Below are 26636 nucleotides of genomic sequence, written 5' to 3' on the forward strand. Positions count from 1 at the left end.
AAAAAAAAAAAAAAATTACCGATATTTGCTTACTGATAACCTGTTATCAAAATATAAACTGGTCCCAATTTTTATTCTATGACACTATGAAGCTTAGTAATAGACATATAGCAGTCATCAGGCCATTTAATTTCCATAAATTTAGAAGATATGCTACAAGAATGATTTTTATAACTAATATCAAAACTATGTCATATCCTACAAACACATTTCTTATACAATCAAACATCCACACAACAATTTCATTAAAGATTATTTTTGTAAAATGCTGGCCTTCTCACATATTGTATCCATCTCTACTCCTCTAGTCTTAATTTTTTTGTTTAAAATTAAATTTCTCCAAAAGAACAGTTGCTTTTACCCAGGAAAATACAAAAGCTTAGCACTTCAAATACTTTAAGAGGAAAAAATATCTGGAATGGGGATGCAACTTTGTTACCGGTAGAGCAGTTGCCTAAAATGCATGAGGCTCTGATTTTGTCCCCAGAACCACAAAAAGAAAAATTTCAAAGAACATATTTTAAAATATTAACCAAATATTAATACTTAAAACGGTATATTCAAATAATAAATGCAATTTCAATAATAAGAAGAAAATATCTGACCTCAAAATCGGAGTCACTTAGTCCTTCCTGATAGTGGCAACTGCCAGAATTAGCAACCTAAAAGATTAATGTTTCCTATAAGATTATAATTTTAGAGCTATTGATAGTTAAACACACAAGACTATGTGGCCAGCAAGTTGGCTCCATGAGTAATGGCACTGGCCACAACGATAACCTGATTTGAGCCCTAGCTCTGCAAGTTGTTGTCTGACCTCCACACACACACCATGGTATATGCACAGACACACACATACAAATACATACAAGCACATATATGCATAAATAAACATAATAAAAATTAAACTGCACAAGACTACTAATCCCACAACTACCATTTTTTCTTTTTCAAATAATTCAAGGTCTAACAGACTGTATGTACACACTTTCACTAACCTGGTCAAGCACTGGCAAAATACTAAGTTTTTGTAAAGCAGGATCTGGAAAAAAAAAACTGGTATTAAATACGAGAACGTTTTAAATTATTTTATCTAGTTGAATGTCAAGAATATCAATGTAACACTTATATTGTATTTTCAGTAACTCGCAATGTATATAACAAAATGTTTCTATGGAAGTTGATGGGAGCTGGAGAGATGGCTCAGTGGTTAAGAGCACTGACTGCTCTTCCAGAGGACCCAGGTTCAATTCCCAGCACCCATATGGCAGTAAGCAACTGTCTGTAATTCCAAGATCTGACACCCTCACACAGACATACATATAGGCAAAACAATGCACATAAAATATAAATTATATTAAAAAAAGTTGATATACTGTTTGTCCAAGCCTACCTGTATCAATGTTTTCCCGACTTTTTGAGAGACTGGATACTGTAAATGGAACCCCAAAATCACCTTCCGTACATTTGTTGATAGTCTAGAAATACAAAGAGGTTCCTTAAATATTCTGTTCAATACCACTTTGATACCTAACAATGTAATACCCAAGTATATAGTATCCATATCTACTTAAAGAAGCCACTGTAATTATAAATCCTTTGACGTGCCGGGTGGTGGTGGCGCACGTCTTTAATCCCAGCACTCGGGAGGCAGAGCCAGGCGGATCTCTGTGAGTTCGAGGCCAGCCTGGACTACCAAGTGAGTTTCAGGAAAGGCGCAAAGCTACACAGAGAAACCCTGTCTCGAAAAACCAAAAAAAAAAAAAATCCTTTGATGTATATAGTGTTTAAAATAGCAAATGCTTCTGCTATGCAATCTAAGCAAAATTTTTAATTATGTATTTATTTCTCCTAGTAAGATGTACCTAAGCTATAAATTATATAACAGAAGCTTTGTAGATATTTTGGAATAATATTAGTAATTTTAAGTTTCCTTCAATCTCTCTTCAACCAAATTGAGATTTATCTTCACTGAATCAAATTTCAATGTCTTGGCTACAGCAGAAATTTTCTGCAGCATGTAAAATTAAAATACTAACTGCACCATCCTCACTTCCATATTCCACTTGAGAAATTTAAAAATAAAATGCTGCTTCACCTGAGAAATCTAGTAATTAGAATTTTACTAATAAATGAATTTCTCCTTACCCTATCTATCAGGAAGCTCACTCATAATATTGATTACTATCCACATAGCCATTTGTCCAAATAGTCTTAATTTTCCTTGGTAAAATTCCTAATTTTCTCGTATTTTTTCCTTATAAATTGCCTCAAATCCTGAGAGACATTTTCTTCAGCCACTGGTTAAGTGTCACGCTGCTGTAAGCAACACTAATGAAACACATTGGGTCACACACACACACACACACACACACACACACACACACACGCACACACACACAGAAAAGAAACAAAGTAGAAGGGGGACTAGTAGGAAGAGGAAAGAAATTAGTGGGAGGAGAATAAAAGGGCTTAACGGAAGGTTCTTACATACACTGTTCAATATCACTTTGATATTCAACAGTGCTCATCTACAAATACATTATATATGCATATCTGCTTAACGCCACTGTAATTATAAATCCTTTGATGTACATGCAGTGTTTAAATTACACATACATAAAAATGTCATAACGAAGCCCATTATTACCTACAATTAATATGTTAAGACATTAAAAATAAATGGTTTCAAACCATTTAACCAGAAAGATAATTTAAATGAGCAAATACTATTTATGCAGAGTTTTACAGCAGCAATTCTTTTAGATTTTAAGTATGTGTCTGTTTAGTGCCTGCAAAGTCTCCCTAGAGCTGGACATGCTGGGAACTGTCTGTGCTCTTGGGCGCCGAGCCATTCTGCAGCGCAACAGTGATTCTTTAAGTGAATCTTGTCAACACACAGTAAGGCCTGTTATCCCATGGAAGTAACGCTATTCAAACTCTCGGGAATACCAGCTATTAATATAGGGCACGAAGTGAGAAAGCACGCTCTTCTTATTAGCACTTATTTACTGTGTGTGTCTCTGGACTCACGCACGTCTGGGGGTGCGTGCGGAGGACAAAAACAACTCGCGGGATTTGGTTCCCTGGACCACGCGGGTTCCAGGGATGGAACTCTGGTCCCACCGCGCCTTGCCACCCGCCCGCCGGATGCACGTGCAAACTGACCTTGAAGTAGGGGGAGTCTCCTCCCGCCGTCTGCGGTTTCACGGCCGACACTTGGCTGCTGCTCAGTCTCGGGGGGACGAACAGCGTGAAGGGCTTCTGCTTCTCCATGGCGTCGTCCGCGTGGGTCTACCCGGCCTGGGGGGTGGGGGGGTGGGGGGGGAGCGTGCACAAGGCATGGTGAGCAAGGCCGCCGCAGGGCGAGCCGGGAACCGCGGGGGGGGGGGGGGTCCCGCCTGCCTCCGTGTCGCGTGGCCTACGGGAGGGAAAAGCCCGCGGGGTCCCCGCCAGCTCCCGACTCGGGCCGCCACGCGGCCTCAGGCCCAGCCGGAACCTCCTCGAAGGCCGCCTGCGACAGCCCGAGGCCCAGCGGGCCTCCCTAGGCCTCGAAGCCGCCGCGCGCCGGGCCGCGCGGGACGGACGGACGGACGGAGCGGCGCGTGGGGGCCCCGTCCTCCCCCCGCCCCCGCCCCGGCAGCCCGCCACACCCTCACCGTCCGCGGGCTCCGCGCCTCGCGAGGGAGCGCTTCTCTATGAACACATGGAATGGAACCGCGAGCTCCTACCTCAGAACCTCCCGGACGGCGGGGCAGGCCGGCACCGGGCGCCGGGCAGCGCACCGACTGGACGGAGGGGCGTTAACGGCTGGTTATAACGGCTGGTCGGACTCCCCAGCTGGCCAGGCTCTCGCGATGCACATCTCGCGAGACTTTCCTTTCCACGGGCCGGGGTTCTGATTCTCCACCAAGTGTGAATTCTGTGAGCGGCTAGTGTCAGAGGACACTGGGAAGGCTCTCGTGGTGCTCAGTCCAGTGAGCCGAGGAGATCACAGCCTACGTGTGCCAACAGTCACATTGCCGTTATAATCATTTTAAAGGAGTCATTTCGTTATTTTAAAAAAAAAAAAAAAGATTTATTACTCTCTGGTTTGTGTGTAAGAGTGTTTCGTGCGCGTGCATGTACGTAAGTGTTCCACGTGTTCACCATGTGCGTGCGGTGTCCTGGACGGCCCTAAGAGGGCGTAGGATCCCTTGGAACTGGAGTTACAGATGGTTGTTAGCTGCCATGTGGGTGCTAGGAACCAAACATGGGTCCTTTGCTAGAGCAATAAGTAAGTGGGGGGGGGGGGGGCCTGGGGGTTAGACTTTACAAAGGAGGATCATGAGGAAATTTTGAGCAGCAAGACTGGAATGATCAGGTTGGGAAGAAAATTCAGGTTTATGGAGTGAAACAGTTTTGAGAGCTTGGACAAGACGCACGGACCTGAATGATCACATGGGGCAATACATTCAGCAGATTGAATCGGTGTGTTTTAACTTAAGTAAAAGGGAGAGAAATCAAAGGGGCAGGCTTGGGTAGCTAGATAAATCATTATTACAGTGCTGAGACAGATGCAGTGATCCACCTCTCCCGAGGGTACGGGTGGCCTTTCTCTTGGCTCCACTTGATGCCTGCAGCTTTCCTCAGCAGATGCCTCACCGTCCTGACATCTCCAACATGCTGGAGTCTCTATAACTTAGGCTTCACCTTCACAGCTTCATACAATGGCCTCTGAGGGCCTCCTTGCCGGTAATCAGACTCTACCACACGTTGGCTGGCCTCAGTGGTCAGTACAAGTTTTCATGACCCCCCACTCTTGGATCTAGCCTGACTGCAAAATCAGCACCACTTGCCAAGTTCTGTTGCCATCTGGAGACACAGGCTGGGCCCTTGGACCACAACTCCAACAGCCTTTATGTATCTTCAAAGCCAAATCTAGGGAAACACTTCTGTAGGAGAAATGTTTTCAGGCAGGGATCCCTGCAAAGAACACCTTCAGATCCATTCTCGGTTCACTCTCCCCTTTCCAAATGAATTTGGGTTTTTTGCAAGCTAGAGCCTTCAATGGATGAGTCATTGTTCCCAAGGCACCTCTTCTACTGCCCCAATGAAAAGCAAAAGGCTTCTCCTAAACTGCAGTGATATTTTTAACAATTATACACTCCTGTCTGCAACTTTAAGCTTCATCAAGATCCTTTCCCTCACAAACCTGAACATTTTTCATATCTTTAAGCTCAATTGCTGAAAACATTGCTAAAAGCAGTAACTATGCCACAGCCCAGTGCATGCTATCTTGAAAAAATTTCTACCAAACAAATTAGTCCTTTTTTTTTTATTTAAACCTCTGTTTCTCAGGATATAGGAATAGTGTGGCCAGATTTTTGCCAGAATGTAACAGAAGTGGTCTCTAACCCAATTTCTGATAGAGTCTTTGTTTCCCTCTGAAACTTCCTGAGCCAGGACTTCACTGCCCACACTGTTGGAGCTGTGGTCTTTCACACTTCATCACTGCTTAGGGCAGTCTAGGGTTTCTCTAGCCAACAACTCCACATGTTTCCAAATTCTTCCCACAAGCTCCTTGCAAAGGCCTACTAACCACAAGGTCAAATTTGTTGATTTGTTGTTTGTATATCCCACTTCTCAGAACCAGTTTTCATCTCTTGTTCTTGTGATAAAATAGCAATAGCAACTTTGGTTCACAGCCCCTCATGGTGAGAAAGCCTGTGATCAGGGATCGGAACGTGAGGCAGTGGCTCCTGTGGGTCACATTTCAACCACAATCTAAAGTCCCTGAGGTACCTTGATGGCTATTTTCAGTTACTTGTTTGCTCTGTTTCTTTTCCTTTTTCCCTTCTTTCCTTCTCCCCTTCCTCTTTCCCAAATATTCCCTTGTAATAGCAATGCATTCTATAACTAATGTTCCTGGGGGTTAAATGCTTCTTTTTATGTCCTACACTACTATGGGTATGCTGTAAATGTAAGCATGCTGTTTAAACCCACAGGCTTGCATTTAGGAAGTTGAAGAGGATATCATTGTGCATCCACATAGAGACCATTTCATCTGCGTCTGTTCTAAAAGGGAAAGAGATGAAGCTATCTAAAGCATTTCAGCTTTGCCTTCTCAGTTTTACATTAATTTTGATAAATTCACCAAGCCTGATGGTTTCATCAAAGAGCTAGATCTCTCATTAGCATTTTTTCAGACTTTCCTTTAAAAATTCAGCTATTGAAGTCAAGCTGCACTGGTACTCAGGTACTCTCAGGGTATTTGTATGTATGACAGTACAGAGTATTAAAATGTGTTCCTTTATCTTCAGCTGATATTTTCTTTGGTGGAATAAATTTAGCAGTATAAATTAAAGGAAATCTTGAGTGAACGTGGATTATTGGCAGGAGTACAGCCATGTCAACGACCAATGTCTCAGACCCATGATAATAGCAAAGCCTTCTTCTGGCCCATGTGTGGATATTGACCTTGTGTGTAAAAACTATGACCGCAGCTTCTTCCTCCAGGATGACTACAACTTGAGATTGTCTGGCTACAGAGACCTTCAACAAGACTAGCTAACCTGACTCCTTATTCAATGCACAATAAAGGTGCTAAGTTTCTCAGTTGTTGTAGAGTTGGTGCCCTCCGTCAGAGGCCCACTTGTGGTGGTTTGAATGAGCATGGCCCCAACTCTCTCCTATATTTGACTGCTTGGTCCCTACTTGGTGGACCATTTGAGGATTAGGTGTGGCCTTGTTGGAGGGGGTGTGTCACTGGGGATGGGCTTTGAGGTTTCCAAAGCCTATGTCAGGTCCCGTCAGCCCCCCTCTTATCTCACCTGCCTCCAACTTGCAGACGAGAATGTAAGCTCTCAGCTACTGCTCCAATGCCATGCCTACTTGCCTGGTGCCATGCTCCTTACCATGATCATCATGGACTCATTCTTTGAAATTGTAAGAAAGCCCCCAATTAAATGCTTTCTTTCATAAGTTGCCTTGGTCATGATGTCTCTTTGCAGCAATAGAAAAGTAACTTTGACACTAACCAATCCCAGCTTTTCTGTACTGTGTCTTTGTGTCTGTCACTTCTTCATTCACTCATCACCCCAGGCAGGCTTCCAGAACCAAGCCATGCAGGATACAGATGGGGTGAGATGGTTTCCGGGATAAAGGCTCTTGTGTCTAAACCTGACAATCCATGGAACACATATAGAGGTGGAAGGAGAAAACTCTGATGTCCACAGATGTGTTTGGCATGTACACACATGCATGCGCACGGGCACACACATGCACACATGGTTTTTTTAATTAAAAAAAGAAAGGTAAAAACAACAAATGTTAGCAAGAATTGTGAAGGGAAAGGAATCTTTATACACTGTTGAGAAGAAGTAGTCACTGTGGAAATCACTATATCATTTCCTTCAAATCTAAATATAGACCTACTGTGTAATCTGTCTGGGAATAAACCTGAATCAAGAGCCACATAAAATCACAACACCTACAGTCATGTTTACTACAGCACTATTCACAGTGCCCAAGATAGGAAATCAAAGTAGGTGCCATCAACGGATAGATGGATAAATAAGATGTGATATATACAGATATACATGCACAATTCAGTCCTTAAGAGGAACAAAACTATGTCCTTTGCAGAAAAATAGATGGATGTCTTCATGTCAAGGAAAATAAACCAGACTCAGACTAGACTCAAGTGTTTTCTTACATGTGTAAATCTACTGTTTTAAGGTATGGAAGTAGATGGAGACCATCAGGAGAACAAGAAGAAAATCAGCAAGGTGTGGGGAGTCCAGAGTGGGTGGTAAATACAACTGAAATATCTTATGTACATGTATGAAATTTTCTTAATGAAACTCACTATTTTGTGTAATTAGCATACACTTATTAAAAATGGAAAGCAGATACAATTCGAAAAGGTCTTGTTCCTCTTTAATCACTCATGAAATGCTGTGACAAGAAGAGGTTTAAGCATCAGCTTCTTATTCCATCAGCGTGTCCTTAATCAGTGAAGCACACACACTGCCTTATCCTAATACAACTAACCTTTTTTCACGTTTACATATTAGATGTTTTCAGCTAAGTGAAAAAAAAATAGTTTCTTTAGGTAAGGACTCATGAAGAAACAATGACCACCAGTTCTTCTCTTTCTTCTTCTGAGGTCTTACTATAGAGCCCAGGATGGCCTTGAACTTGGGATCTTCTTGCCTCCATCTCCCAAGTACAAGGATTGTGCCACCACATGGCTCCCTTGAGTAGAATCCTAGGGTGTTCCTCTATTGAGAGTCCAAAATTCCACAAAATCTGATGAGCCCTTCATTTCTCCACTTTATGGTGATGCATGATAACACAGGGGTTTTGTTTACAGTTTTCAAATCAGTCATCCAATTGTGATTTTGAAATTTTGAGACAAACCTCAACAGTCTACATTTTCAGTAAAGTGTGTACAAATTCCATTTTTCAGAGAATAATGGAACCAGTCTGGGGTCCTTTGTTTTCCAGGTGCTGAGGATTTCTGAATGCCTGTGACTCAGAGTCCGCAATTCAGTGAGCCTCCCTATGAGGTGAGCAAAACGATGTGGTTCTTCAGGATGGTACAGTTTTGAATATTTAAACAAAAGTTGTAGAACTGGTTCTTGTAAGTTTTCTACATGCTGCTTATTTTTAAGGCATGGACGATCTGAAAAACATTTATCTTATGTTGATTTAAAGTGGTGGAAATAAGGAATTCATTTAAAACAATGCAGTTATTAAATAATACAAATCATAGGTACTTACAGAACCCTAATTCACATTAGATTTGCTAATTAAATTGTCTTTGTTCATCATTTTATTTAATCTTCACAATAGTCTATTGAGCTATTCTACTTTTATCACATTTTTCAGATTAGTTCCCTGAAATATAGGGAGTTAAGTAATTTCCATAGAGTCACATGGGAAGCAAAGGATCAGTAAGTAATGTTGGCAATATAACAGTCATGAAGGGCTTGCCTGAAACTTTAAAATAGCAAGTAATGTCTCTCCAGTCAACAGGAAGTAAGGAGCAAGACTTTTTGTGTTCCTACCATAAGATATAACCCAACCGGGAATTTCTGAAGGCTTAGACAGCCTTCGTTTATCCAATCACTTTGCTAACTATACAGCAATGAACTTCACAGACAAAATTTTCTCCCTTTATTGTACTTATATTCTTAATATGGAGTGGGTGAGGAAGGAGAGAGGCAAACACATCTTAAAAAGCAAAAACAGGCCGGGCGGTGGTGGCACATGCCTTTAATCCCAGCACTTGGGAGGCTGAGCCAGGCAGATCTCTGAGTTCAAGGCCAGCCTGGTCTACAAAAGTGAGTTCCAGGACAGCAAGGACTAAATAGAGAAACCCTGTCTTGAATAAATAAATAAATAAATAAATAAATAAATAAATAAATAAATAAATAAATAAATAGCAAAAATAGAGGACTGAAGAGACCACTCAGCAGTTAAGAGAACTAACCACTCTTCCTGAATACTAGGGTTCAATTCCCACACCCACATAGTGGCTCACAACCATCTGTAACTCCAATTCTAGGAGATCTGACACCTTCTTCTGAACTCACAGGCACTGTACGCATGGGGTATATATGCAGACAAAGGAGACACACAAATCAATAAAAATAAATGATAAAAAATATGTTTTAAAAAAGCAAAAATAAAATAGTGATGTGCTATAGAGAAAAATAAACAGGAAAACAGATAGGACTCTGGGGTGGAGGGATGGTGGCTATTTTGCAAAGACTAATTAGGGATATAACATCATTTAACAGAAATTCAAAATGATGAAGGAGAAAAAATCTAAATAAATAAAATAACAAAATGGTGAAAAAACTTTATGAGAAATAGGAAGCCACCAATGGATACAAACAGAGGAATGACATGATCTGACTTACATTTTCAGAGAATTCCTCTCAGTACTAACAGAAAGTCTACAGTGCATAGAATCAGAAAACCCAGTTAGATAGGTGGATTCAAGTATGCTGCTTAGGCTAGAAACAGTAAGAAGTAAGCCAGGCAGTGGTGGTACACACCTTTAATCCCAGAATTCAAGATGAAGAGGTGGGTGGATCTCTGAGTTTGAGGCCAGCCTGGTCTACAAAGCAAGTTCCAGGATAGCCAGGGCTACACAGAGAAACACTTTCTCAGAAAAAAAAAAAAAAAAAAAGTGTAAGTGGTTAAGTGCTAGATATATTTTAGGGTTGAGCCAACAGATTGGGTGCATATGTGATATTAGTATAGAAGAAAGAAAAGAGTTAAGGATTTTTTTAATTTGCACATGCAATTTGGAAGATTTAAGGTTTAGTACAGGTGGAGGGGAATATAAAAGGATGAGTTCAGCTTTGGGCATTTTAAATTTGATATACCTGCTCAACAGTCACATGGAAATCTTGAGGAGGCTATTTAATAAACTCTGGGGAAGCACACCAAGTTGGTAGATAAGTTTGGGAGTATCGGATGCACACAGGCTTTTAGTGACAAGAGATAGGATGAAGTCATGAAGGAAGAGAGTGTAGAAGAAAACGGGGCCTTGTCATAGCCATCTGTAACCCAGTCCCAAGGCATCTGACATCCTTTGATCTCCGCAGCCCAAGACACAGGTGCAGTGCCTGCACCAGATGCAAGCAAAACATGTGCATAAAATAGAGTTAATTTCAAGGAAACTGAGTCTTAGAACAACTTAAATGTTTATCATTGTGAGAGACGAAGAGGACAAAATAAAGGAGACACAGAAAGAACTGCCAATGAACAGGGGAAAAGCAAGACAGGATGATGTTCCTGGGACTCAGTGAAAAGAAAAAGCTCTCAAGGCCAAGGCCAGTGCGATGGTCACCAGGCCTGACTATCTGAGTTCAACCCCCAGGACCCACATGGTGGAAAGAGAGAACCAACTCCCATAGTCCTCTGACCTCCACATACGTGGCATGTACACACAAACACTAAATAAATAAATAAATATTTCAAAATGTCTAGCAAAAGAAAAAAACACCTATATGAGTTAGTGGGTGGGTGGCTTGGTTTGGAGTGGAAACTTCTTGAGAGTGTCATGTTTTTACAGTTTTTTGCATAATTTCAGTTCTGTTTGTGGTGCTTAATATTAACAAGGTTAGAGAAACGTTGATGGTTGGACTACAGTCTACAAGGAGAGCCTAACATTTTCCACCTAACAGCGAGTGGGAATGCCAAGATTATGAAAGGGTCAGTTGTTGGGAATGAATACATCAGCCCTGAAAAACGATGCTAAACAAGGATCGGCTGAAGGGAAGTGATGAAAGTGATGGAGTTTTTATCATAAAACTTCAATTAAAAGTATCTTAATGACCAATTTATAATCTAGGGGAGCCCATTGCCCTGCGGAAAACATTCTTAAATGTAGAGAGCATGACATGTTCCTTGTTTTAAAAGATGTCACGAAAAAGTGTAAAGGACGTTGGCCATGGACACCATTAGTCCCACTTCTGAGAGGCAGTGAAATCCTCACACAGCCAGCACACCAGAGCTCTAAGGTTACTGCACCATCCAGGATTTGTAGATTAATTCCTACACTGAACAGAAAGAAAGAAGACTTCTGTGGTCCAATGAGGGTGAACTTTTCCTAGGTAACAACACTCTTAGCTGGTTTTCTAAATACTCAAGTTCAGACGACAGCAAACACTGCTATCCCTCCAGCCCTCTAAATCCGTGCTGATTTTCCTCTATGCTTTTCATCCCACAGTTGCTTACAAAGCTTCTTGGAATGAAACATAATACTGGAAAGTGGACAACGAAATCCAGCTGCACTGGAACCTACGTGATTGAACTTTCATTGATCATACCTAGTGAGCATTCATGAACGCTGATGCCATGGAGAGTTAGAATAAAACAGAACACAAATAGGACCTGATCAATCAAGACGGGGCAGTGGTATCCTAGGAAGATTTCATTGGCTTGAAGCAGTGAGCTACCCATGCTAATCAAGTGTCTCACTTTAACCTGGAGCCAGTATGTAATACAGGCTACAGACATGTCAAGAAGATGATGAATTGACACAAGAAGCTGGAGGAGTCCTCCCCACATACCAGAGATCTTCACCGTGGCTGCAAAACTCCACCCAAAGGCTCACAGGAAACAGGATGTCCCCTTGTTTTCTTTTAAGTTCTTATGAGCTTCTCTACCAAATATAGCAGATGGGGCAAGGAAGATGAGGAGTGAGAATTGGCCAGTAGGATCAGCAATGCCAAGATCCTGAAGCTATTGACTGGAGAGGATGGAGTGAAATCTAACTGTAGAGGATTCAAGAGTAAGAGGAGTAAAATGGAGATTAGAATATAGCTAACTCCCTAAAGAAACTTTCTCTGTCAGGGACTTGAGAGAGTATATCCAAGGGCAAGAAAGTATTTTTTTAAGATGCAAGAAACTACAACACAGTGGTGAGCTTAGTGGAATACTCATAGAGCAAACTGTGATGGAATGAGATTGGTACATTCGACCTCAGTTAACAGTTTAACAACCAAGAACTTCATGATTTCCCGTGCAGCAGATGTCACCCAGAGCCTTACTGCTGACAGTTTTTACCTGAGAAAAGCACTGTTGTTGCTGTAAGCAGAGCATATTCGGTATCCGTTATATTAAGTTCACTCATTCTTCTGTAGAAGTAAGACAGTGAGGCGACAAATTCTTTAGTAATACCTGAAAAGATGATTATAAGTGTATTTTCATCAGAATGTAGCACAGAAGCAAACACAGTGATCATTTTTTTTTACCTCTCAAACTAGTATAAGAAAAATGAAATGAGGGTGACTCAAGATGGCTGCCTGTGTGACGGCAGGCCGACAAGGACAATTCCCTTTGCTGTGCCCTTGAAGGCCATGCCTGAGCCTCAATTGTGGGCTCATTAGGTGTGCTATTGAGAAAGACCAGAACAAAAGCAGGGTTTCACCACGTAAACCAAACAGGAGGCTGTGGGACTGAGAGCCTTCGGACGCCTCTCTCTGGGTGTTTCTGTATTATCCACAGTAAGGCTCACCCTTCTACCCATAAAAGTGGTTGATACTGTGATGTTGGCTGTATATGACATCAGAGTCCTGGGAGAGTTTGAAAAGCACCCCAAAGAATGACTCAGAGGCCCCAACTAGCTTCCCACCTAAGTAGGGAAAGAATCGCAGTGATGTAGCCAAAGAAAATGGTTACAAACAGAAGGCTCACTGGTGACCTGCCTGACCTTAACAAATGTCTTGGCTGTGTCTACAAATACTGTTACCACCACGGAAGCACCCTTAGCAGAGAAACCTGTGAACTGTGAGAAAAGCCCATGGCACTCTCCTTGTAATAGAAGGAAAAGAAGGAAAGAAAGGGAAGCATGGCCACCCAGGATGGTACTTTGTACTGCACAGTGTTACCAGTTAGAGTAGCAGAAGGACTGCCTTCCTTGAAAGAGTCCTCCGAAGAATAAACATTGTCACCACTGCTCTGATTATGAACCTCCAGTGTGCCAGCTGAGGGCTTTGATGGCCTCATAGCACCTAGCAAAAGAGAAAAAATATGAACTCTGATTTTTTTCCCCTAATCATTATATAGGTAGTAAACTGAATATCTTTTCAGAATCCAACATAACTACTACGTGAAAAACAATCCCCTAAAATAATATCTTTATCATTGTTGTTACTGGAACATAAAACCAGATTAACAGCTCACATTTTGTAGAAAGAGTATATAGAAGATCCTCCAAAATGAGTTTTCCATAACGCTATAAAGAATGACTTCCTTGCCGGGCGGTGGTGGCGCATGCCTTTAATCCCAGCACTCGGGAGGCAGAGGCAGGCAGATCTCTGTGAGTTCAAGGCCAGCTTGGGCTACCAAGTGAGTTCCAGGAAAGGCGCAAAGCTACACAGAGAAACCCTGTCTCGAAAAACCAAAAAAAAAAAAAAAAAGAATGACTTCCTTAAACACACACACCTCCACGCATCACTCTAGTGCATCCGAGGCTGTAGAGACTCTTAAGCAAACACTGTTCAAGCAATCATGGACCAGGTCATCAAGGGCCTCCCTTTAGCAACCTTATGGTCTAGTGTATGCAGGGAAGAACAACCAATAAATAAGCAAATTTAAAAAGGTTAGCACTGGGTTGGGGATTTAGAATAGTGGTAGAGCGCTTGCCTAGCAAGTGCAAGACTCTGGGTTCAGTCCTCAGCTCTGGGGGGGGGACGGAGGGGAGGTTAGCACTGTAGCAAGGGCAGTTAGTGAAGGCAGCTGGCGTTGCTGGCAAACGTTTTGTTGTTTTTATTTGTGTCATTTTGCTTCTTCCCCCATCTCCAACCAACACATAGCTTTATGGTCTGAATTATTGCATGCATACATTAGAACGATGATGGGTTTCCTGCTCTGTTCAAAGGGTGGACTGATTTTTAAAAAACATGTTTCTGTCTTTTATGGAAGTGAGGTACCGGATAGTGGGTTCAACACTAGCCTGACTAGCGCTTTGCCCCGCAGTGGAGGCGTTCCACAAATAAGGAGGCTATAGTTGTGAGTTTCAAAGCAAGCATACAGCCTCTGCCCAGAGCTCCGCTGTCTTAGAATCACCATCACCTTAGTGTTTAAACGCCTGTCGAAGTCCTCCCTCGGTAGAAGAGCCTGGGTTAGGAGCACAGAAGCCCCTCCCAAGCTGAGGAGCTGTTGGCAGCTGACAGCTGCTAGGGGAGGGAGGGTCCAGTTTCTTTCTTTCTTTTTCTTTCTTTCTTTCTTTCTTTCTTTCTTTCTTTCTTTCTTTTTTTTAAGTTTTTGGAGACAGGGTTTCTCTGTGTAGTTTTGGAGCCTGTCCTGGAGCTCGCTCTGTATCCCAGGCTGGCCTCGAACTCACAGAGATCCACCTGCCTCTGCCTCCCGAGTGCTGGGATTAAAGGCGTGCACCACCACCACCTGGGCAGTTTCTTTTTTTAGAAGCCTGATCCCTTGAAGCTGACAGCCTCTGGTGAATGACCCCACACCCATGTGCATATGAGTAGCACTAACTAGAGTCACTGGGTTATTTTTAAGAAAAAGGGTGAGGAGAAGACATGAAGTCAGGAGAAAGATGTGGGGGGGGATCCCGGGGGAGTTAGAGGAGGAAGAAGTGAGGTAGGTGAGTATGATCAAAATATTTTGTATACATGTATGAAATTCTCACAAGAATAAAAATGCAATTTTAAAAAGAATGACTTTGTTGAGAGAAAATGCTAGATGAATATATTAGAAACTATTTATCAACAACTATCATGAGACATTTGTTCCTACACTAACTGGTAAAATAAAACGAAAAAAATAAAAAGAGACTGATGATGTCACTCAATTAGTAGAGTTCTTGCTTAACATCCACAAGGCCCTGGGTCCCATCCCCAGCACCACATAACCCAGGCGTAGAGGCATACATCTGCAGTCTCCTTGGCTGGCAGGTGGGAGCGGGAGCATCAGGAGTTCAACATGCTCCTCAGCTACATAATGAGTTCTAAGGTGCCTAGGCGACATGAGATTCTATTTCCAAAGAACAGTGTTTAAAAATGCCTGTGTGTGTACGTGTATGAATGTTTAATATTCTATAATTTGTGGCTAAATTTAACGTGACTATGTTAAAGTTAAATGAAAATCTTTTTTTTTTCTTTTTACTTCCAGAGGTTGATGCTTTCCCACTGTGAAGCTGGGCTACATGAAGAAACATCGCTTCAGTTTCTGACTCCTTCTGTAACGCAGTCTGATCCTCATTGGGTAAGTTTTCAAATCCTTAAAAAAAAGATAAAGCATGAAGAAATGAGATAATCAAAAGATGATGTTCATAAACTAAATGTTTAAAAAATATTTCTTTACTTATCAACCCTGAATGCTTCTTGGGAATAATCATAGTATATAAATTCAAGTCTGGATAAAATTACTGATTCTACATGGTAATACTTTAGAGCACTTTTATCAGAACTAGATGACACTTTTCTTATAGCAAAAATAAATCATAGTTGCTTTAGCCTTGAAGAATGTAATTTTACAGTGAGCGACTGTACCTGAAAATATAAAATGAAACTGAGTTATATATAACAAAGTTTTAGTCAACTTTGGCTTGTTTTAGTATTATTCAGGAAGTTTTATTTGTTTCTTGTTTCATTTTAAAAAATTACATCATTATAATAATTTTTGTAAATATTTAGGTTGTCACCCACCTGTTTAATTGAAGTAGATAAAATAAGGCTTCTGTTGTTGTTGTTGTTGTTGTTGGAAGTAGCATTGTTGGAAAACTAAAGGTTTTCTATTGAACCCAGGGCCTCAGACACATTAGACAAGTGCTTTGCCATTGAGCTATATATCCAGTCCCATATTGGAGATTTTTGTTTTGCTATACTACCTCTTTACCTTAAAAACAGAACTCAGGGCTGGAGAGATGGCTCAGTGGTTAAGAGCGTTTGTTGTTCCTGCATAGGACCTGGATTTGGTTCCCAGCACCAACCATGGGGGCTCACAACCATGACTAACTCCAGTTCCAGGGGATCCCACACTCTCTTCTGGCCTCCATGATATGGTATGTACATGGTATGAATATATACTTTCAGGCAAAACATGCATAACACAAAAAAAAATAAATTAGTCTTAAAAAATGATGAAACAGAATTTTACCTGGGAGTCCCTTGGTAAAATTCATCAGCCCATGTATGTGTAGGACTGCTCCCTCTGAGAGTCTCAGAAAACTTAGTTCAGGGTTAGAAAACTCCTGCAGCTAATCCATAAAAAGAAATAAAAATGATAAATAGTATTTTCTTTCAGATAATTACTGAAGTTTTAACCATTTTTGCTATCATTTCCTAATGACATTCATTACAAGTTACTTCTTGCCAGTAATGGATACATACAAGTGTGCTTGTTTCCCCTAAAGGAATCATGAATTTCTGATAAGCAGTCACTATGGTACTCATAAGATGATGTTCCTCTTGGGTTAGTGTCATGCTTTCCTGAACCTGTAAGGAAACAGGGGCGCCTGTGATGTGTGCCTCTTGTACACATTGTCAATAAAGAAACAGGAAAGTGTGTGAAAGAGAAGTCTTACCCCTCTTCCAGATCTGGTGGTGGATGATACAAGCTTGCTGTCTGCTCCTTCATCTTCCACTTGGACGTCAGAGTGAAGAGCCATCTTCTGCTTGAAGTTCTTGCGAAGTCTCTTTGACTTACACTGGACCTCTGTGAGCAAACCTGTGAGGTTACGAAATTCACACAACGTATTTTTGTCTCAGAAAATAACGCCATAGGATTTGATGGAAATGGTCTTAAACGAGCAATTGACCCCAGACTTCTCTCGTGCGTGTGTGCATCAACTAACTGTCCTGTTTTCCTTTCCCTTCAGAGCTATCTAGTCTGCTTGAAATACAGTCATACCAGATAAAAACCAAGAGCTAATTTTTCACTTCCAAATTATGTTTAGATTTTTACATAAGATCTTGGAGGTGAGATTGTCATTTTATAGAGTAGTAGAATTACCTTATCTATAACTTTTATCACTAGTTTTACATAAGAAAGACTCTCAGGATTTTCAAAAGAAGCTAAGACAATTTTTCCTATAAGCCAGACAAAGCATTTAGTTATTTTCAAATGTGAATAATATGTATTTGAGGATTATTTTTGTTTGTTTTTAAATTTTTATTCTTAATTCCTTATATAAGTCTGTGTGGGGGTATGCACACATGAGTGCAGGTGCCCACAGACGAGAGAGTGTCACATCCCCTTGAGCTGAAATTATAGTTGGTTGTGAGGCACACAATGTGGGTGCCGGGACCTGAACTCAGGTCTTCTGCAAGAGCAGTGCATTCTCTTAATTGCTGAGCTGTTTCTCCAGCCTGGGGACTATTGTTTTTATAGAATGTTTAATCTTCCACTGATGCCTTTACTGGACCAGCAACAGCTACCATAAATCATGACTAAAATTATACAAGTATTAATATACCTGTCATTTTCATAAGTATTTAAAACATACCTATTAAATAAAAATGAATGAGGAACTGAAGTGCAGAACAAAACAAAAACCTTAAAACCCTTCTATATTATTTTATTACTTATCAGAGAACAAGAATACCCAAAAAAAAAGCCAGGTGGTGGTGGCACACGCCTTTAATCCCAGCACTCAAGAGGCAGGGCCAGGTGGATCTCTGTGAGTTCGAGGCCAGCCTGGTCTACAGATCGAGATCCAGGACAGGCACCAAAACTACACAGAGAAACCCTGTCTCAAAAAAAAAAAGAATACCCAAAATATGAAACCATTTTAAACATATCAAGTATTGGACATGGTAGTACACACCTGTAAGCCCAACCACTCAAGAGACTATAACAAGAGGATTGCATGTTGAATGCCAGCCTTGGAAACTTGGACAGACTCTGTCTTCAATTTTTTCAAGTAGAAAAGGAGTCTATGGGTTTAGCTTAGTGGTAGATTGTCAAGCATGTGGGAAACCTGAGCTCAACCCTCAATACCATAAAAAGGGAAAATGAGGAGGAGGAGGAGGAGGAGGAGGAGGAGGAGGAGGAGGAGGAGGAGGAGGAGGAAAAGTTTAAGGAAGGGGAAAGGAGGAGAAGGAGAGGGAAAGAGGAGAAAAAGCAGGAAGGAGAGAAGGGGGAGGAAGAGGAGAAGAGATACCCAGAGTCCCAAACACAGACAGTATTAGAACAACTGGGTAAATGTAGTATGAAGAGCTACAGCAATGGGGGCAGGGTATGGATGAATGGAAATAACATGTGAATAAGGCATATGCTCACCAATCACGATAATCATACTCATCAAATCTCTTTTGCTTCATCTTGCCATAATTCCTTTAAGTTAAAGTGAAGGATGGTCCATTTTATTTACAGATTCCCTCAGAAGACTCTGGGTTCCCTTTCACATACATTTTCTGACACAGGTTAAAAGGCAACTTTTGGGCCAGGTGCAGTGGCATGCATTTTTAATTCCAGAACTTGGAGGGCAGAGGCAGGAGATCTCTATGAGTTTGAGGCCAGCCTGGCATACTTACCAAGTTCCAGGCCAGCTACATAATGAGATCCTGACTATAAAATAAATTAATAAAAGACAACTTTTTCAAGGGTTTCTTTGTACTGAATTGTGTTTCCAAAACCTCATATGTTCAAGTGCTACCCTCTAATGTGATGGTATTTGGAGACAGGTCCTGATACCCATGTGTTAACTATTAGTGGGCTGTGCATACCTGGATATCAGGGAGACTTTTGAGAACTACTAACTTTAAATTTTGCACATTTTCCATTCAGTCTATAATTTTAGGTTAAGTAACATAAAAATACAAGATCTTTTAAATTATTATTTAGATTTATTTTATGTGTGTATTTGGCTTGAATGTATGTATGCACACTACATGCATGCCTGGGGCCTGTAGAGGTCAGAAGAGGGCACTGGATCCTCTGTACTAGGAGTTATGGATGATTGTGGGCTGCCATGCAGATGCTAGGAACTGGGCCCCAAAAGAACTTCTAATTAAGATGAAACTATGACCGATTCCAAAATGAGAGCAATATAGTACAGAGCAAAGTTTATGGAAATCACTTCTTATATTTATAATACCTTCCATAGTTTGCAATCTATGTACATATGTATGTGGTGTGCATGTGTCCATATATAAACAAATATGACAATGTTCAAAAGAACTCCCTCTGTAGACCAGGCTGGCCTCAAACTCACAGAGATCTGCCTGCCTCTGCCTCCCGAGTGCTGGGATTAAAGGCGTGTGCCACCACTGCTTGACTATGTTATTATTTTTAAATTCAATGTTATTGTACAGAGGAAAGTGTGAAAATGGTCCCCCCACTAATAATGCAGCTGAGTTTCCCACATTTGTGGAAATCATAGGGGTCAGCATATCCCAGTGCAATGAATACAAATCCAAGTCACAACCACAATGGCACTTACATTCTGCCAACATCCCCACTGCCTTACACTTTTTCAGTCTGCACTCTTGACATTTTCTGCGCATGTACATATCCATTTCACAGTGGCCACCATTCTTGCAACTGTAAACTGCATTTTTGGTGATGCTTCGTCGGAAAAAACCTATCAACAGAAGTTTTCAAAGTTTAATGTTGATACTTTTAGCTACTTCTCATTTTATTAACATTTTACCTTTATAGTAAAGTAACCAAGTTAACTAGATTATTTCAATAAAATGAGGGGTTTTTTCCTCCCAATAATTTTTTAAATATACATTTATCTGGCAAGTTATCTAATTCTTTTCAATTGGTATACTCAACCCATCCTGAGGTTGTCCCTTACATTATAACATCTGGAGATTGAACTAAATACCCTTACCACATTAAGACGACTCTATGCTACTACAGGGAAATTACCTATAAGAATTTTTAAAACTACATTTTACAGAATATCAAGATCCCACAAAGCATCCCTCAATGTTCCTTTGAGAGAATCCATAGTCACCTAAAACAAAAATGTCAGAAAAGCCTCTCTTTTCTAAGACCCCACATTTTTATGTCAGCCCACAAAGGCAGGAGTGCCCTCCAGACTGCCCCGCCCCTTCTGTAGCATTCCCCTCTTCCCCTTCCTCCTTCACTCTTTCTTCTAGGCAGTAATCCCTGCCATTTCCTGCTGGCTCCAGGGAGGTCGCCATGCTTAGTCAATGCCCCTTTTAAAGCCCTGCCATATATTCACTTTCGGTAGATGCTTAAGAGATGGAGTCTCATGATTTCAATTCCACAAAGAAAGTAAAAGCTCTGCTTTGGTTTTCAAAACTGTGCCTCCTTCTTCAGCTCAGTTTCAACAGTGAGATGCCGATTTCCAAAGCAGGCCATCCCTTGCCCAGTTACTCTACTCAAGATGCTGTTACATCGCTTCCTGTAGTCTCTATTGGGCTATTCTTTGCAAGTGATGAGTTGCAAGATTTGGAGGTAGAATTTTACCCTGAACAAACATGTTTATTTATGTTATATTGGCTCTGTTTTCTGTTGTTTGGGTTGTTTTGTTTCTGAGGGTGCTATGATCAAATACAGAACTAGGTGCTAAGTGCTCTACTGCCCACCTCCCTTCCCATCCCTACATTTATTGATTAATGAAGTGCTGGCCTGCTTCACAGCTGTTAGAATCAACAACTCTTTCACTCTTTACAAACACTGGCCTTCGCTTCCAGACTTTCAATTTGTTCTCTTTCTTTACGAAGCATTTTTAAAAATCTTTTGACTTAGAATCAGAGAGGTCACTTCTTTCAGAATTTCACCAAGTGTGTAGATTATTTCAACCACATAAAAAAATGTCATGGTTGACATTTTGATCTTAATAAAATGTCATGTTTTGTTCCAGCATTGACTTCATCTAGGAATAAGGAAAACCTTTGCTTATATGTGTTGAGGTTTATATTGAAATGTGAAAGTCCTCATCAAAAATGAAGAGACAGACCCGGTAGTGAAGGCCCTTAATATCAGCATTTCGGAGATAGAGGCAGGTGGATGTCTGAGAGTTCAAGGACAGCCTGGTCTTTACAGTGAGTTCCAGGACAGTCAGGGCTGCATGGAGAGATCTTGTCTCAAAAAAGGAGAAGGAGAAGAAGAAGATGAGGAGAAAAGAAATTAACCCTAGGACCTGGATGGTACATGCCTTTAATTTCAGCTCTTAGAAGGCAAAAGAAAGCAGATCTCTGTGGGTTTAAGGCCAACCTGGTCTACATAGTGAGTTCTAGGCAACCCCGGGCTACACACTGAGACTCTGTTTCAAAAAACCAGAAAAAGAAGGAAGGAAGGAAGGAGGGAGGGAGGGAGGGAAAGGGAAGGGAGGGGAGGGGAAGGGAGGGGAGGGAGGGAAGGAAGAGAAGAGAAGAAGGAAGGGAAGGAAGGAAAGAAGGAAAGAAACTAACCTTAAACTTAACATCTTATTCTCCTGCCTTTGATATGCAGATTGATCCCTTTAAACTCCCTGGTTTTGTTTCTCACATTTTTTACACTTGATCTGAGCCTAAGGGCAGACAAGTGATGTGTTTCTCGAGTTTTATAAGGTATTTGTGTGTGTGTGTGTGTGTGTGTGTGTGTGTGTGTGTGTGTGTGTGTTCTGCCTGTGTATGCGTGCACCAGATGTATGCAGTACTGTTCGCTTCGTTGCGACTTAGCCCTTACCTTTGCAGCCTTCACAGGTGAGTGCATTGTAGTGATATCCTGACGCCTTATCACCACAGACCACACAGAGCTCATCTTGTCCCTTCCAGCGTAAAGAACAAGTTGATGGGGACCTTTGCATCCCAGGGAATCCATCTCCATCATCCTGAACAACCATGTAAGTCGACTGACTGGATTCCCGAGCATCAAGTCCACACCATCCGCCGCCACCGTACTGTGGATCCAAGCCATAGGTGTGGAAATGGCTTTGTAAAGATGGGGACTGTAAAGCTGGAGGGAACTGAGCAGTGGAATACCGACAATAGGGTGGTTCTTGGAAATCGGTGTCACACAGCTGATAATGGATTTGTTCTGGCAAAATATCTAGTTTTGTTAACACAAAAAATAATAAATCAGAAAAAGTCAAATGTTCATAATTGTTTTCAAACTTCAAATGTTTTATGCTCAACAGAAAGTTAGTTCAACACTACATCTTAGTACTTGCTGTCCAGCATAATAGGAACACAGTAAATGGAACTACAATACCTAATAAATGCTATCACCCCAGAAGTGTACAGAGGAGGACCAGGAGTCAGAAGGAAGGGCATTAGTTGCTAGTGGTGCATACACTAATCTAGTCTCTCTCCTTAAGGAAAAGGGAATATTTCCCAGATTTTTAATTGAGTTTTTCCCCCTACCTTTTGCATTTCTTTGTAACAGTTACTGTCACAACACATAAACGAGAAGTCTGTCCCTCTTGGAAACAAGTCTTCTAGAAAACACAGCCCTCAGCAGAGAAGGTAGCAGGCACAGTAAGAATATATTCAGCATCCCACACACAGGCCCAGAGGCAGGCTGACCACAGCCACACCTCAGCAGTCCTGTGTTAACTAGGCCGTTGCCTGAGCTTTCTGTCTAGAAACGTTGTTGGACTTTGCAAACACCTGCCCACCCAAGCCACACAGAACAGCGCCTCCTGGCCTGATTTGGCAATGTCAACTTTGGACCCACTTCCTGGAGGCACAATACCTCCCTCTCCCAACTCCCCAGTAAGGGACCTTAAAAGAACACCCTTACATAATAAGACCTTGTCTCCAAAAAAAATTTTTTTAATTAAAAAATAAAAGAATGTCCTTTGTGCTCCTTAAGACTGCTGAACTTTGTTTCAGACCCTATCAGGCAGTCAGCTCTAAAAAAACCTTTTATCTGAAAAATGATCCACTACCATGCACTTTTTGAACCACACTTGTCTCGAGCCTTATTATAACTGTTTTTTAGTACAATCAGGCCACAAACAATATAAACTAACAAATTAACTCAATCCAAAAAAGGGGAAAAAACACATGAATTTCCAATAAAACAAGACAACAACAAACAACCTTCTGTTTGACCTTCTCACTTAATGTATCTCGGCACTCTCTTTTTTTATTTTTTATTTTTTTTAAGATTTATTTATTTATCGTGTATATACAGCATGTATGACAGCAGGCCAGAAGAGGGCACCAGATCTCGTTACAGATGGTTGTGAGCCACCATGTGCTTGCTGGGAATTGAACTCAGGACCTCTGGAAGAGCAGTCAGTGCTCTTAACCTCTGAGCCATCTCTCCAGCCCCTCGGCACTCTCTTTTAGCATGTGTACCCTGGTGTAAGTTATAGCTTCTTTCTCATTTGGTTCTGTATATAGAGATTCATCTATCTACCTTGAAGAGTTACAGGAAAATTAAAATGAAATATGATAGTTAAAGCGCATAGTAATGGGGCTGGGGAGGTGGCTCAGTAGGTGTTCCCTGCACGGCATGAAGAGCTGGTGGGTCTCAGAACCCACGCACAGCCGGACTGGAGATGCGCATCTGTAATCCTAGCACGACTTCAGCAAGATGAGAGATGGACAGAGAATAGCAATAGCCAAAAAGTGACCCTAGCTCAAAGAAGATGGAAAGTGAGGAATGACACCCAAAGTTGGCCTCTGACCTCTGTATTCATGCTGTAGCATGAATATACCTGTGTGCATGCATGTGCTTGAGCACCCACACACATGACTTTGTAAAAGCACATTCTAGGCTCTGTCCATAAAAACACTAGCCACACAAGCCAGAGGACCTCAGTTCAATCCCCAGAGCCCACCTGCAATGGAGTGTATTTGTAATCTCAGCACCCCAGAAAGAGATGTGAGTCATAGAATCCCCAGAATCTCAGAGGTCAAGTAGCCTAGAGTACAAAGCTTGACAGAGAAAATAAATAAAAATTTAAAAATACATATAAATTGTAAGATGGCACATGATATATTATTGTCATGATCATCAGAGTTTCCAAGAGCCAACTTACTTCCTGCTTTCAGGAAAATGATTGGACTTAACTCAAATTGTTAGCTCCAAAAGAACCCAGCAATGCTTGGTTACTCTGGGTCTGTAGCTGGCCACTGTGCTTCTCCTAGTGCTGAGTCATCGGATGATTAGAGCTAAACTGACCTTCAGAATTCTACCATCAAAATCAGTAAGCAAGATAACTTTTATTCACATAAAATCATTCATACAAGTCATTTACAACACCAGTGCAGTGTTGAATACTACCAAATAGCCTACTACAAGAATAATGTTTCTGGGGATACAGTTCAGTAATAAAGTGCTCCCATAGCATACCAAGACCTGGGTTCAATCTTCGGCACCACAAACAAACCAGGAAAAGGAAAAGAATCAGTAAAAACAGTTACCTATTTTTTTTTTAAAAAAAGAAAAGGGCCACTACTACTGATTGTCCAAAGCAAATAATTAGCTCTTTCTCACCCTATGGAAATAAGAGCTTCAGTTCCTTTTTAAGTTGTGTGTAAGATTATGTCTATATCATGGCCTTAGTCTGTATGTAGAAAATTTCTGGTGTCACTTGCATTCTTTTCTAATTTCCTTCTGTTTTACAAGATTTACATTAAGATTAAAATATCAAGCACAGCTAGGTGACAGGGAGATGGCCCAGTAACTAAGAGCCTCTGCAGCTCTTGCAGAGAATCCAGGGTTCAGTTCCCAGCACCCACATGGCGGCTCACAACTACCTGTAACTCCAGCCTTGGGGGACCTGACACCCTCTTCTCCCCTTCCCGGGCACCTGCACTTACATGGTACACAAAAGCCTCACGCAGTCACACACAGATGTACACATAAAATAGAAAATAAGTAAATAAATCTTTACAATTTTTTCAAGGACTGGAGAGGCTGTTCAGCCCTTAAGGATGAGTTCTGGGTGCTGGAGAGATGGCTCAGAGATTAAGAGCACTGGCTGTTCTTCCAGAGGTCCTGAGTTCAATTCCCAGCAACCACATGGTGGCTCACAACCATCTATCATGAGATCTGGTGCCCTCTACTGGCATGCAAGTATACATGCAGGCAGAACACTGTACACATAATAAATAAATAAATACTAAAAAAAAAAAAAAAGAATGAGTTCTGTTTTTACATATGACCTGGGATTCAGTTCTCAGCACCCACATGGCAGCTCACAAACACTGTAACTCCAGTTCCAAGCAGATCCAATGCCTCTGGCTTCTGTGGGAACCTGCACTCACACGCAAATAACCACACACACACACACACACACACACACACACACACACACACACAAACATAAACACACACACAAACTAAAAATAACAAATAAATCTTTTAGAACAATTTATCAAGCGTGACTACTGTAAGGCTCATACACAATTTAACACAAAAGCTTGACTATTTCTCCTTAAAACTAACTTCAAATTTTTGCAAGTTAATTTTCTTAATTGAATACATGTTTTTGGATTTACTTATTTTGTGTGAGAGAGAAGTTTACATTCATTTATGTCTGTGCACTTCTTGTGTGCCTGGTTCCTGAGGAGCCAGAGAAGGGGACTGGAGTCTCTGGAACTGGGACAGATGGTTGTGAGACGGCGTATGGGTGCTGGGAATCAAACCCTGGTCTAAGTGCTTCTCTGCTTAGCATAGCTGCTGCGCCGTCTCTCCAGCCACACAGAAAAACTGTTTTATTGATAGCTGTACTGCAGTTTTGTATTACATACCGTAATACTGTATGGGTTCCGTGAGACAGCACCCATCAGAGGCTGTGACATAGGTATTGGCCATTCTCTAGTCCAGTTTCCAGTTCTGTCTATTTCAGCACGGTCAGACACTTTCAGAACAAAACCTGAGATGGGCGAGAATTGCAACAGATTACTTATGATTTTATTAAATTACAATATAAAGCCAGGTGTGGTCCTGTAATTCCAAAACTCTAGAGACTGAGGCAGGGCAATCTTCACTGTAAACAACCAGGACTACTTAGTAAGTTCAAGACCAGCCGAGCAATATAGCAAGGCTGTCAAAAAAATTACAATCTTTTTAAATAAAAATTTTAAATTGGTTAGATGGCTCAAGGGGTAGAGAAGCTACAACAGAAGCCTGGCAGCCTGAGTTCAATTCCCAGGACCCACGTAAAGGTGGGAGAAGGGAGCAACTCCACAGAGTTCTCGGAAGCCCTCCAGCTGTGCTCACCGGCACATGCGCATACCCACACGCAT

The 26636-nt window shown here is 41.4% G+C and overlaps 2 protein-coding genes across 4 annotated transcripts in view; both read right to left on the bottom strand.

The window, feature by feature from the left end:
• Sycp1 (synaptonemal complex protein 1) overlaps positions 1-3809 on the bottom strand; it is a 98998-nt gene extending 95189 nt beyond the window's left edge. Inside the window, exons 1-5 of the mRNA XM_059265977.1 lie at positions 3660-3809; positions 3169-3294; positions 1394-1478; positions 999-1042; positions 606-662 (exon numbers count right to left, since the gene is read on the bottom strand). Of these exons, the coding sequence (XP_059121960.1) occupies positions 606-662; positions 999-1042; positions 1394-1478; positions 3169-3276 (294 nt within the window). The 5' untranslated portion in view covers positions 3277-3294; positions 3660-3809. The remainder of the gene's footprint in view (positions 1-605; positions 663-998; positions 1043-1393; positions 1479-3168; positions 3295-3659) is intronic.
• Positions 3810-8188: 4379 nt separating this feature from the next.
• Positions 8189-26202, bottom strand: LOC131912617 (bile acid receptor-like). 3 transcript variants are annotated; one of them, XM_059264932.1, is made up of 10 exons: positions 26139-26202; positions 22288-22479; positions 19913-20053; positions 17054-17196; positions 16860-16964; positions 16627-16726; positions 15634-15747; positions 13395-13517; positions 12571-12684; positions 8189-8668 (listed from the first exon to the last, which is right to left on the bottom strand). In XM_059264932.1, exons 1-10 carry the CDS (start codon positions 26200-26202, stop codon positions 8421-8423), a joined length of 1344 nt encoding a protein of 447 aa, XP_059120915.1. In that variant the 3' UTR covers positions 8189-8420. The 3 variants fall into 3 exon arrangements, with proteins under 3 accessions (XP_059120915.1, XP_059120914.1, XP_059120913.1); XM_059264931.1 differs by having other exon boundaries at positions 15658-15747; positions 22117-22479; XM_059264930.1 differs by having other exon boundaries at positions 22117-22479.
• Positions 26203-26636: the final 434 nt, after the last annotated feature.

The sequence above is a fragment of the Peromyscus eremicus genome, chromosome 6, assembly GCF_949786415.1.
Source record: "Peromyscus eremicus chromosome 6, PerEre_H2_v1, whole genome shotgun sequence".
Lineage (NCBI taxonomy): Eukaryota > Metazoa > Chordata > Mammalia > Rodentia > Cricetidae > Peromyscus > Peromyscus eremicus.

Bases quoted from the DNA above. Each gene is read 5' to 3' on its own strand.
- LOC131912617 (XM_059264930.1), bottom strand. From the start codon at position 26,202: ATGGCCAATACCTATGTCACAGCCTCTGATGGGTGCTGTCTCACGGAA. The intron at 16,965-17,053 runs GTAAGACTTCTC...GTTTCCTTACAG, and splicing joins CCACCAGATCTGGAAGAGGG to GTTCAGGAAAGCATGACACT. The intron at 12,685-13,394 runs GTAACACTGTGC...TCATCTTTTCAG, and splicing joins TCCTTCTGCTACTCTAACTG to GTATTACTAAAGAATTTGTC.